General features: G+C 49.7%; 1 protein-coding gene across 1 annotated transcript in view; it reads left to right on the top strand.

The window, feature by feature from the left end:
* The window catches only part of LOC120240904 (solute carrier organic anion transporter family member 3A1-like), a 65,894-nt gene extending 53,912 nt beyond the window's left edge, over positions 1-11,982 (top strand). The window contains exons 2-3 of the mRNA XM_039245777.1: positions 8,835-9,300; positions 11,894-11,982. Coding sequence (XP_039101708.1) covers positions 8,835-9,300; positions 11,894-11,982 — 555 coding nt within the window. The remainder of the gene's footprint in view (positions 1-8,834; positions 9,301-11,893) is intronic.
* Positions 11,983-12,244: the final 262 nt, after the last annotated feature.

The following is a 12,244-nucleotide window of genomic DNA, read 5'->3' as shown; positions in this document are numbered from 1 at the left end:
CGCTTGCACTTTGTCTCTCTCTCAAAAATAAAAAAAACAATTTAAAATATTTTTAAAAAACATTAAAAAACATATTTTTTGATGGATGAATAACAGTGAATGTTACCATTTGGAAATCTCTCATTAGTCTTTTAGTAAAGAAACCTGTGTGTCTTTGTTCAACCTGGAATTTCAAAATTATATATGGCTTCAGAACTCTTTTCCTCCCCTTATAACTTTTAACAATAATCAAGATTTTTACAAAACTTTAACTGTTCTTTTTCTTTTTTCAGCACGTTTGGTTGTCAGATGCTTGGGGCTGCCTCTGACCCGTCTGCTTTCAGCACATGGGTGGGGAGAACCACACTGAGGCACGGAGCTGAGTCCTCCGTCACTCAGGCGTGAGGCCAGTAATTGGATTTCAGTTCTGGCTACTCCCTCTGCTCACTAGCTGTGTGGCCATCAGCGGGACAGTCATTTTCTCCTGCATCCAGTTCCTTATCTGTAAAACTGTGATGCAGTATTACCTACGTCATGAAATCATAGTGTAGAATGAATGTGTCATTAGACTTAAAACCCTCGATACTATAACTGGCATAAGTCATTAATAACTGGTTAGGATGACTATCATGAATATCACCCCTGTTCAGGAGCCTGCCCTGAATCCACATCCATTCCGAGGTACTGGGTACCAACTATACTATTTCTTTGGGTACCGACTGTGCTTCGAAACTTCTTCACCCTTCATGATCAATGTCTATTTTCATACCTCCATCTCCATGATTTTGCGAGCTGGTTGAGGGCATCAGCAGCCGCTGGTTGAGGCCCCGGGATGGCACTGATATTCATGGCTGGGTTTTTCTACTCTGCGGACAGTAAGCCTGCACCCTCAAGCACATAGGGAAGTTTAATTCAGTGAAAATAATTCTGCCTGGGGGAGTGTTTGTATGCCTGAGTTGTTAGTGTATTATAAATTTCTTTCTTAAGGCTGTGTCTGGTCCTGGGGCGCCTGGGTGGCTCAATGGGTTAAGTGTCCGACTTTGGCTCAGGTCATGATCTCGCAGTTTTGTGGGTTCAAGCCCTGTGTTGGGCTCTGTGCTGACATCTCAGAGCCTGGAGCCTGCTCCAGATTCTGTGTCTCCCTCTCTCTCTGCCCCTCTCCACTCGTGCTGCCCCCACCCTCTCAAAAATAAGTACATATTAAAAAAAAAAAAAGAGTGTATCTGGTCCTGTAAACATTTCTGTTGAATGCTGAGGAAATCATTAAACTCTTACTGTTCTTGAAGTTTCTCTAATAGAAGAGACCTGACATCACATACATGGTGAATTGAAAGGATGACTGAAGTTCTTGTATGAAAGGTGCTAAACACAAATTATTAATAATAGCCTGATGTGAACATTTATGGTAATGACTTTAAAACTCAGTAACAGAGTGGAAGAACATTCTATTACCCAGCTGGGATGGAGAATCTTTGTTTTTTCCATGATGGACCACGGAGCTATAGAGAAGAATCGATGATGAGATTTAGAAGCAGGAAGCCATTAAATTTCGAGATGCTGTTTTAGAAGAGAATCATAAAATGTTGTCCATTCTCATAGAATTAATTGAACATAAGATTGAGCTAAATATAAGGAGCAATAAAAAGTGTGTTTTCGTTGTACTTTAGGGCTATTTAGGGAAGAGAGTTAGCAGGGGAGTGAGAGGAGAGGAACTAAGTAATGGGATGTAGAGGGAAAAATAGTCTGGGAAATATGCATATAATGACTAGAGAAGGGTGCAGAGAATGGCAGAGACAGAGGCTTAGAGCAGAGACCAGGGAGGCCTAAGGAAAGCCAGGTGGCAACTCTCACTTGGGGTGATCAGAGGAAACATTGTTGCTCCACATAGAGAGAGAATCTGGGCTCCCAGGATGCTGCTGCCAGGAAGGGGAAAGCCATGTTGCATATTCGCAACACCAGGCATCTGACAAAACACTTCCCCTACATTTGAACCTTGTGGCACGCTGTGAGGACAGGATTGCCTTCTCCACGTTACAGATGGGGAACAAAGGAGTCGCAGGTGTGTTAAATTAAATGCTTTGCCTGTGGTTCCACGGCTAACATTGGCTCCCTAAATCTGTTGTGTTTTCCTCCTGCCCCCTCACGCATACTGATAGCTTTGTTGTGGGCCGAAGGCCAGAGTTATGTCTAAATCAGAGATTCTCTGCGTAATTCTTACTCTGCTTTTTGCGAAAAATGGTTGGAAGATGACAGCCATTTATTATGTGGTCATAATACTGGCTAATTCATCCACCAGAAAGAAAACAATATTGACTTAATGTCTCTCTTGGCTGGCTGACCGGTCTGTTTGCCACCGGGGCAATTATGGGAGGTGTTGTCTTCTGGTCCCCGGTTTTGCAAACCTCCTGTCCTGGAATTCGCAAGTGAGTGCCTTCTGTGTAGCATTTCCCTTGTGCCCTAAATTACGTGCTCCAAGCAGCTGCCGCTCAGATGTAAAACAAACCCACCCAGGGTGCCTCATTCACCTGATGCAATTCCTGCTGCAGCCTCAGCACAGGACAGTGTCATCTGGGCTTAAGTGGTTAAGCCCCTTCCGCACCACCCCCGTCCTTACTGCAAGAAGACATGCCCTTGGCACATCAGACAAGAAATTGAAGCTGCCTTGCAAATTACTTTCACAGAATTAAAAAGCTTGCATTTAAGACTTGCCTCCATTGACTTTTCTGTGCCAGCAACAGGAGTGCTCCACAAACTTGTTATAAATGGCCAGCGTTTTTACTGCCAGACACAGGAATAATGTGATTTCCCAAACTGGATTGATGGAGAACGGTAGAGCAAGGAGTTGGGGGAAATCTGTGGCCTATGGCCAAACTCAGCCCACTGCTTGTTTTTGTTAATAAAGTTTTATTGGAACATAGCCGCATCCATTGTTTACATAGTGCATATGGATGCTGCTTTTGTGCCAAGATGGCAGAGTGAGTATTTGCTACAGGGACTGTGTGGCCCAGGAGCCTAAGATATTTACTTTGGGTCCTTTACAGAAAATGTGTGCTGGGCACCTGGGTGGTTCAGTTGGTTGAGCATCCGACTTTAGCCCAGGTCATGATCTCATGGTTCATGAGTTTGAGCCCCGCGTCCAGCTCTCTGGTCTCACTCAGCACAGAGCCTGCTTCAGATCTTCTGTCTCCCTCCCCCGCCCCCCGAATTAAATAAACATTAAAAAGAAAAAAAAAGTGTGCTGATCCCCGTTCGGGATTCTCTGCACAGTGGCCACACGTCCTTTATGTGACTGCAGTTCAGCGTGAGTGTGACATGTCCTGGATTGTTGCCGCCTCTGCTCCCTGACATGGGCCTGGCTGCTGGGCACCAGAGTTCAAGGGTGAAGCTTCCTCCACGTTCCCTGGGGCAGCCTGCTGGGCTCTGTCACATCCTGAGCCCCTCGGACAGAAGTGCTTTGAGATGTGGGTTCTCCACACTCAACGGGCTCCTTCCAGCCCTCACATAGCTCTGGATGGGGCCACAGGAGACTCCCCCCAAGCTGCTCCAGGCTGCCTTGCTCCAGGCCCCCTCAGCTGCCCGCTCTGCCCTGTTTTCCTTCTGCATCTGTCCCACGGGTGCCCTCTGACATTCTGCCACCACGACCCTGCTGAAGCCTCATTACCCACCTGCACTGCTGCGATAGCTGCCTCAGCAGTTTCTCCTCATTCCGTGGTATGCCTCACTGCCTGGATACTGTTGCTTCTGCTCAGGAACCTCCCTTGGCTCCCCATTGACCTCCAAGTCAAGGGCAGACCCTCAACCTGGACTTCAAGGCTGTATTATTTCTGATTATTCCTCATGCTGCTCTGAGGCCAAAAGGTCTCCCCCACTACCTTACCCCAGGGTGGTCTGGACTGAACCCCCACTCCCCAATCTCTGCTCTTGGAATGTTGTGACCTCCCCCCCTCACTACCCCCCGTTCATCCTTATTGCATCCCAGAATCCTACATGTATTTTCCTTCTCGTGCAACCAAATACCTGCTCTTACTCTCTCGAACCCTCTGCCACTCTGTCCCCCTGTATGGTGGGCTGTGTTCTTCTTTGGGGTGGCTGCTTTCTGCTCTCCCCAGATTATAAAATCCCACAGAATAGGGATCGTCTCTCAATCATAATTCTGTTTCTTACACCTGCCACGGAGCCAAGCGTGCACACCAGCAATGAAGGCAGCGCTTTATGTGCACCTACTGTGCACCAGCTGCTCTGATATGGGATCTTATAACGCTTGCTCAAGCAAGCATCGTTACCCTCATGGCACTGATGGGTGGAGAGGCTCAGCAGGATTGGCCAGGTGCCGTCCAAGGCAGACATGACCTCGAGGCTTCCCTGTGCCCATGCCACACCAGGATGACCGTGTTGCAGATTGTAAAGACCCATGCAGGCACAGTGTCTCTGCTGCGTCCATACAGCGTGTCTGCGCACACACAGACCCCTGCCTGACTGTGTCTGAGAATCACCTGGGAGCTTTGAAAATATGCATGCCAGGCCCCGACTCTCACAAATTGTATGAGAGTCCGGGGAGGTGGGGGTGGGGCTGGCACTGGTTTTCAAAAGCTCTCCCAGGTGATTCCAGTCCAGGCCCCATGCCCAAGCCAGAGTAAGAAAACCCACAGACCTCTGGAAGGTTCCTGGGAGCAATCATGACCATCAGCTGCTGCTGTTAAGAGCCTCTCAGTGAGTTCCTGACAACCTCGGCACTTTTTGAAGGTGAGGAAGGGCTCATCCGTACGTGGCCGTGGCCCCCGGTACCTCCCGTCTGAGGGGATTTACAACAGCATGGACTGAAGTTCTCCCTTTTGGGCTGGGCCCCCCTCGCTGCAGTTGGCCTGAGTGTGCCTCAGGTACCCTAAAGAGGTGAGCCTCCCAGAAACGCACCTCCAGTTTTCCCACGCGAGCATGTCTCTAGGAACTGAAAATGAGAGCGCTTGCGATTTGTATTTAATTTAAATAAGAAACTCTTCAGCCTTGAGCAGGGGTAGGTTTGTTGAGGACAGAACAGTGGTTCTCAAAGCGTGGTCCCCGGAGCATCATCACCACCACCTGGGAGCCAGAGAGCTAGAAATTCCTACCAGCCCCACCCCAGACCTGTTGCATCAGAAGCTCTGAGGTTGGAATCTGCCAGTGATACCCGCCAGGGGACCTTTCTGCCCCTGAGGTTGAGAAGCTCAGCTCAGGACTGATGGTGAGGATGTGGGTGGACCCCTGAAATGTCAGTGGTTTTCTTCCCCAGCTGGCCGTCCAAGACCCCCCAGAGTCTTAGAACATCTCGAGCTCCTGGGTCTCCTCTTAGGGTTTGGGAAGCTGTATGTCGTACACGTGCTCCCTGAGATTCTGAAATGCAAGCTTTTTTTTACGTTTTTTTAAACTGCGGTAGTAGAGACCTGATAAATATTGTATTTTAATAATAACTTCATATCCACTTGGCACAGGGTAAGGACTCGCTGCTGAAATTACGGCTCCTTCGTCTCTAATTACCAAAACGTTTTCCTTCAGCCCTGTTGCCCATTAAGTAAAGACGTTCCCTTTAGCACGCATCTTTCTCGTTGCCGGATTGTTCACTGCCACATAAAAACCACAAGTGGGTTTTATGGCCTCATGCATACTTAATTAGTCCATCTTCTCAAAATCGTGTTTTAAGTGAGTGAAAACATTCGCCACTGATCTAATTGATCCACGAAGCACCTTTTCAGAATGTTTGCGTGGCCAAACGCTCGATCCAGGGGGGTCCTTGAGGCTGGTGAGGGACCATAGGTCAAGGAGGCAAAGACCGTGCTTCTTCCCTTCACCCCTGTGGGTGGCTCTGCAAAGAGCAGGTTCGAAGCAGGACAGAAGCTCCAGGTGCAGAAGTCCGCTCTCTCTGAAAGAGCTGATTTGTTTTTGTTTTGCCCACAGCTGCCTCTCTCCCCAGCACCCTTATCTGTCATCAGAAATGTCCGCACCTGTGTGTGATGCTTTATGACGGGGCGCACCTGGCGGAACAGAGCTGTTGTCACGTTTGAGATCTGCCACCCAATGTGTGTGTCATGAAGCCTCATGGCAGGGATGACAAACGGCTTCTGCTCCAGCCTTCCCACCTGCCCACCGCCCTGCTTCTGCTGTCCTTTCGTCCCGTGGTGGAGGTCACCAGGCTCCAGAGCCACCAGGCTGCTCGAGAGGACCGTAGTGTACCCACAGGCCCCTGCCTGCACGTGCTCCTTCTCCATTTCTGGTTGTCTGTCAAGACTCAGCACGAAGGCCTGGGTGAAGCCTCCCAGCCCCCCATCCCCTCCCCAAGGCAGATCGGCAGTCATCTTTTGCACTCCCACGCGGCATGGCCTATCGTAAGCAAGGCTAGAGCTCGTACTCTATCATGTGTGTTTGTGTTACAAACCAAAGGAGTAAATAAACGAAGCCTTTGTTTTTCCTACCCCAGACCTTCCAGGAAGAACTTCTTTGGCAGGATTTGAAAGCCCGTTTAAGGAGACCAGACTTGCTAATACATTTCTTCTCTTGCCACGTGCAAACACTTGGTGTTTGGAAAATAATCTAGCCGCAGTAACTAGGGCTGACGGAGTTGCGAGCTGGCTTTGATGTGGCCACAAAGTGTGGTGGAAACAGGAATCCGAACTGGAATGTGGGCAGCAGAGTGGGTGCACAGCTGTCTTGTCACGGGATAAGCTTTAGGACACGGCTCTGGAGGGCTCGCCCCCAGGGCCCGTGCTGGAGGAAAGACCACGGTCGTGGGTGCCATTGCATTAGTGCCGTGCTGCTCACCCTGGACGGAGCCATCTGGGGACCGTAATAAAATCCCTGAGACCATCTGAGTCAGAAATCTGGGGAGGGACCAAGCATCTGAAATCCTTTCCCAAGGGCTTCCAGTCTAAAGGCAGCATTGAGAACCACTGGGTTAAAGAAGGCTGTTTCAACGTGTGGGGTTGAAAAGGAGGGAGGGAGGAATCAGTTGGCTCTTCTGTTCTTTTTCATAAGGCGGATAGAGGCACGCTCATCCTTCTAGGTATAGCTGTGTGTGCGCATGCTCGGGGGCTGTGGCTGTGTGGATATTGACAACGGTGTACATATTTATATGTTTGGAGGAGGGCTAGATCCACATGACTCCCCACATTTCTTAGCGCACAGCCTAGCATCTCTGAAGAGAGAATTCTGCCCTTACGAGTTAAGTTCTCCTTCTCATTTCCCTTGCCACTGTACGGACTCCGGCCTTTCCTTCTCTCATTATGAGTTTGCTGACATTCCCTTCTTTACTTTTCTACCATCCATTCACCACGCCTGGCGTCTCTTCTGTAAAAACCTTCAATGTTCCCCAATGTCCACAGATAAAAGACCGTGGTTATGGATTACCCTTCCCGGCGTGGACACCTGGAGGGTGTTTATTCCTGGCACCGGCCCTAAGGGGTAGCACTCCTCCCCATTTTATAGACAAAGTGAAAGATTCAGGTAAACTGCCCAAGGTCACAGTCGGGACGGACCCACCCATTCTGAACCTAGAGTCCTGGTTCTCTCTGCTTTGCCTTCCCTCCCTATGCTCGCCTGCTCCGCGGGGAGAGACTGCTCTGTGCTAAGAGACCTTTCGTTATTTCCGATCTTTGTGTGTACATCCTGCTAGGTTGATACTATTTCAGTTTTACAGAAATCAAGGCTTGGACAGGTTAAGCAACTTGATGGAAATCATAGAGCTAATTAAGGGAATAAGCTGGGTTTCAAACCAGGTGTTCCCTTCTCTGTGCTCCGCTTTTTTTTTTTTTTTTTTTTTTTTTTTACCACTCTGCACGGGATTGTCTCATTTCCTTAGGGTGGCATCTATGGCTCTTTTCTGCCCGAGTGTTCTTTCCTGCCCAGCTAGGGCTATGAGACCTCCAACGACAGGGACTCTTGTTGATAATACCCTGTGTAGAGGCCATTTGCATTTTCTCTCTAACTCACAAGCCCTAAAATAATGCATCTGCTCTTGCCCCTCCCCCCCAGTCATTTGATGGTTGCAGCCTGAATGTAATATCTAGTCACTTTGTGTTTAGTTGTGCATGTCTACTTTTCTGCTAGGTGGCATCTTGAGGCCAGGTATCCTCTCTTCCTTCTCTCTCTCTCTGTCTCATATTCCCCCCACCTCTTTTGCCTAAGGCATTGCCAAGCCACCAGGAGAGGTTACTAAGTATTTGTTAAACAAATGAAGCTCAGACAAGAATACAGAGGTGGGGAAAGCGTTTAAAATTTTCCATCCAAGGGGCCTCCGAGGGGCTGCATAGAAGAGTCAGGGATGTGTTTACCTGATGGCCTTTAGGGAAACGTATGTTGGAAATTTCCAGAAGGAGACAAAGCTAATGATTATCCCAGTGAGCTAATCTAGCATATCCATTTTGCCAACTAGGTTTTTGTTTCATTTTATTTTCTTCCGATATGCTTTGCTAACTTCGTGAAAAAGCCCCTGTCTTCTGAGCCCTAAATCGGGTATAGTTGGGAGTGTGTGAAAATGGACTTCAAGGCTTTTACGACCGTGAGCCAGACTACATGGTGGTGGGTGCGGGGAAAGGAAAGTTGTGTTTCCCAAATACAGGCAGAGCCTTTCAGGATGGGAGCAGGTGCCAAGAAAGAACTTCCTTTGTGATTGGGTAAATTAATTCTTTCAACCGTTGACTTGGAGCTATCATACTAAGTAAACGGTTTTAGGACTCTTCGGGTTGAAGTGGCTTAAGTCACTTTTGCATCCCGTTGAAACTGCCCAGCGTCAAGGGCAGGCCAGGCGGGTGCGCTGTGAGGCCAGAGGGGGCTTCTGCTTGGGTGGCGTCATGAGCACTGGTCTTGAGATTTCATTTTGCACCCCGCAGGTGAGCGTCCTGACCACCCTGGAGCGGAGGTTCAACCTGCAGAGCGCCGACGTGGGCGTGATCGCCAGCAGCTTCGAGATCGGGAACCTGGCTCTCATTCTCTTCGTGAGCTACTTCGGGGCGCGCGGGCACAGGCCGCGTCTCATCGGCTGCGGCGGCATCGTCATGGCCTTGGGTGCGCTGCTGTCTGCGTTGCCCGAGTTCCTGACCCACCAGTACAAGTACGAGGCGGGTGAGATCCGCTGGGGCGCCGAGGGCCGCGACGTCTGCGCCGCCAACGGCTCTGGCGGCGACCAGGGCCCCGACCCGGACCTCATCTGCCGCAGCCGGACGGCCACCAACATGATGTACTTGCTGCTCATTGGGGCCCAGGTGCTCCTGGGCATCGGTGCTACCCCCGTGCAGCCCCTGGGTGTCTCCTACATCGACGACCACGTGCGGAGGAAGGACTCCTCGCTCTACATAGGTAGGAGCATCTCGGGTGCCGGGCCCACTTTCCTGTGGTCCATGCTTTGTTAGTAGCAGGGACGCCTTGGCAGAGGAAGGCAAGGTGGGCCCCTGAGCTTTATGTGGTTCTGAAAGGTGGCTGCACATCTGCAGGGGTTGAGAAATGGGGATGCTTGAGTTGCAGCCCCAGAAAATCTGGTGTGGTTGGTCTGTGGTGCCACGGGGTGGGGTCATGGACTCCCCAAATGATTTCTGTGTGCAGCAAATTTTGAGGTCCTGCTTTTCTAGAGCATTAAGAAGCTAGAAGTGGGAAGACGTGGTCAGGAGGGGTGTAGCATGTATTAATCTGCCATGTGTATGAGGACTTTGAGCCATCTGGCATTAGCCATCCAGGTCTCCGTGGGGTCTACACCTTGGAACCCCAGTTTCTAATAATCAACATGATCTTCTGGTCATTGTCCTGTTGAAGTTCAAAGGGAGCGATGATTGCACCTCCCCGGCATTTGCTATCATTCAGAGTCGGTGACTTCTGGTAACTCTCTGCATTAGGGGTGTGCACAGGACCTGGGTATTTAGGAAGAAATAAGGTATGTGTGAATCTTAAATTTCACACCATCATAGCTTCTGTCACTCTGTACTGGGAAGGTGGAAGCCCTTCACATGTTACAGGGTTAAGAAACCTCTCTACGTGTGAGTTGTTCTTGAAATAAACGGGGTCCTCAGTCACTGCTTTTAGGCACTGTGGCAAGGTCACTTGCAGCATGAGGGCCTGACGAGCATCGCTGCCCCTTGTTGACTAATTAGTGTGGATTTTTAAGACCTGTCTCCACTCACTGAGTGCTAAGCTTTGGCAGAATGACTTCTACCTGTGGAAGCTTTTTGCATCCTGAAGCCCTGTGCTTTGAAGTATGAAGTTAATGATCACGTAAAGGTTGAGGTTAAAATAGAACTTGAACAGAACTTGACATAAAGCTTTCTACCCGTGCAGCTTCGTCCACTGTCCAAGGCTTATGAGATAGGAGGGTTCCATTATACAGCTCCATGCCAAGTTTCCTCTGTGACTTTCCATCCCAACTGTGGTGTAAAAGCTTTTGTTGAAAACCGGTGTTGCATATGCAGATGTTCGCAGTTCTCTGTGAAGAAGCTCAGGGTAAGAAAGGTAGATGGAAAGTGTGTGCCTCTCCATCTAGGGCTGGAGCACCTGGGGCCTGGTGATGACTTCGTTGTGGAACACGACATGGGAGAGGAGACTTCCCAGGCCCATGATGGCCAGACCCTCTCCCCCTGTGGTTAGGGTGGGTACTGAGGACATCATTTACATTTTGTTAATTCTAAACCTTGAGCGACAGCCACCGCAAGTCAGTCTCGCAGACCAGGACATGGGCCACAGCATGTAGCCAAGCTCCTGAGGTCCAGCCAGACCATTGGTCTAGGAGTTGACTGATGGAATCCTGAGCCCCTGGGAGAGATGTTTTCCAGTAGCAGTTAATAGTAAGTAGATAAATCAGAACTCAGAAAAGGAAATGGCGGAATGAAAAATGTAGTTCTTGTCTCTGATGATAGAATCAAGCAGAAAAATTACTCCAGCGTCCTTCCTTCTAGAGGCCTAGAACCTTTTTCTGCAAGTCTCCCTGCAGAGTTAGGCTGTGGTCTTTCCCTGCACTGAGTGGGGCCTAGTTTATATGTGCATTAGGATGAAGGGGGCTTCCATTTTGTTGGGGAGGAGGTGAGGGCATGGTCAGTGGGGCTGACCATTCGAGGCAAAGGGCCGCCTCCAGTTTTGAGGCCACGTCTGTGAGATTTACCACAAATCTTCGTTAGGAAGACTGTTTCGGGCAAATTTCTACTTGGGCACCATTTTCTTTCTTCTGTGACAGCTGGAGTTGGCAGTGCCCATTTGGTGCATGGACATCTTGGTGGCGCTGGTCCATCTGGCAAACTCCAAAACATGACTGCACATAGCCATTGAGATGGGCTCTCTGCGTGCCTCTGAACTGGTTTTATGGGTCTGTGTTTCCAGGGAGGAGGAGAGAGTAAGCCTTCTGCAGAGACTGGCCTTAGTGGATGGCCTTATTATCCCATGCAAGCTTTGGATTGTTCCAGGAACAGTTTAGGAAGACCACAGCATAGGCAGAGTATAACTGGTTCATTCACAAATTGTATGGGACATAAGGAGGTGTTCGTGACCATGAGGATATTTTAGAATTTATCTTCTCTAATGGGGAGCTAGTTCCTGAAGCCACTTAAAGCTTCAGGAGGTATTTGGAGGAACCTACTGAATAGGTAGCATACCTTGTATGCTGCCTGGAGAGAGGAGGGGAGCCTGAGGACTCTGGAACTGTGGGTATGCATGCACATGCTTTGGGGTGGAATAGCACATCTGTCTCCTGTTTCCAGCTCCTGCAAAGCTGGTTAAGAGAGCGAGGCCCACGACCAGCCATCTGGTCATATGCCTAATAATGTGATTGGAGATGGAAAGGATTATAAAGACTTCCATTTGTAAAACACAGACTTCTTCACGGCTGAGCCTTTCCTGTGGGTGTCAACGGGGGAAGGGAATGATGACCATGTAGTCTCAGTCACAGGCCACCGGTGACCAGGCCTGCCTCTAGGTTGCACGGTGCTGGTGGGTGCCATGCGCCTGTATGTGGCCATGCCCAGGACCTCTTCACACGGGGGAGATGAGAACTTTCCATCTTGAGTCAACTGAGCCTGTCCACTGGAATGAGTATTTGCTCTGGACTCCTGTGGCTGGGCCACTGCCAAGCTCCTGGGTTCCTCGAAGGGCCATTCACAAGGGGCTTCTCTCTGGCTGGCACCAATCCGTGGCTGCCCCTTTCCAGCATGAGGAAAGGGAGCCAAGGGAGCTCATTACCAGGGGACAAAACCCGCTGAATGGGAACACGACTCTCTGCTGGCAGGCTTTTCACTAACGCCCGGTGTGGAGCCAAGCCTCACGGAGC

Source organism: Hyaena hyaena, unplaced genomic scaffold (assembly GCF_003009895.1).
Source record: "Hyaena hyaena isolate Hyena2069 unplaced genomic scaffold, ASM300989v1 scaffold_266, whole genome shotgun sequence".
NCBI classification, from domain to species: domain Eukaryota; kingdom Metazoa; phylum Chordata; class Mammalia; order Carnivora; family Hyaenidae; genus Hyaena; species Hyaena hyaena.
Note: the sequence above shows the minus strand (reverse complement) of the source record. Positions and strands in the feature narration are given on the sequence as shown.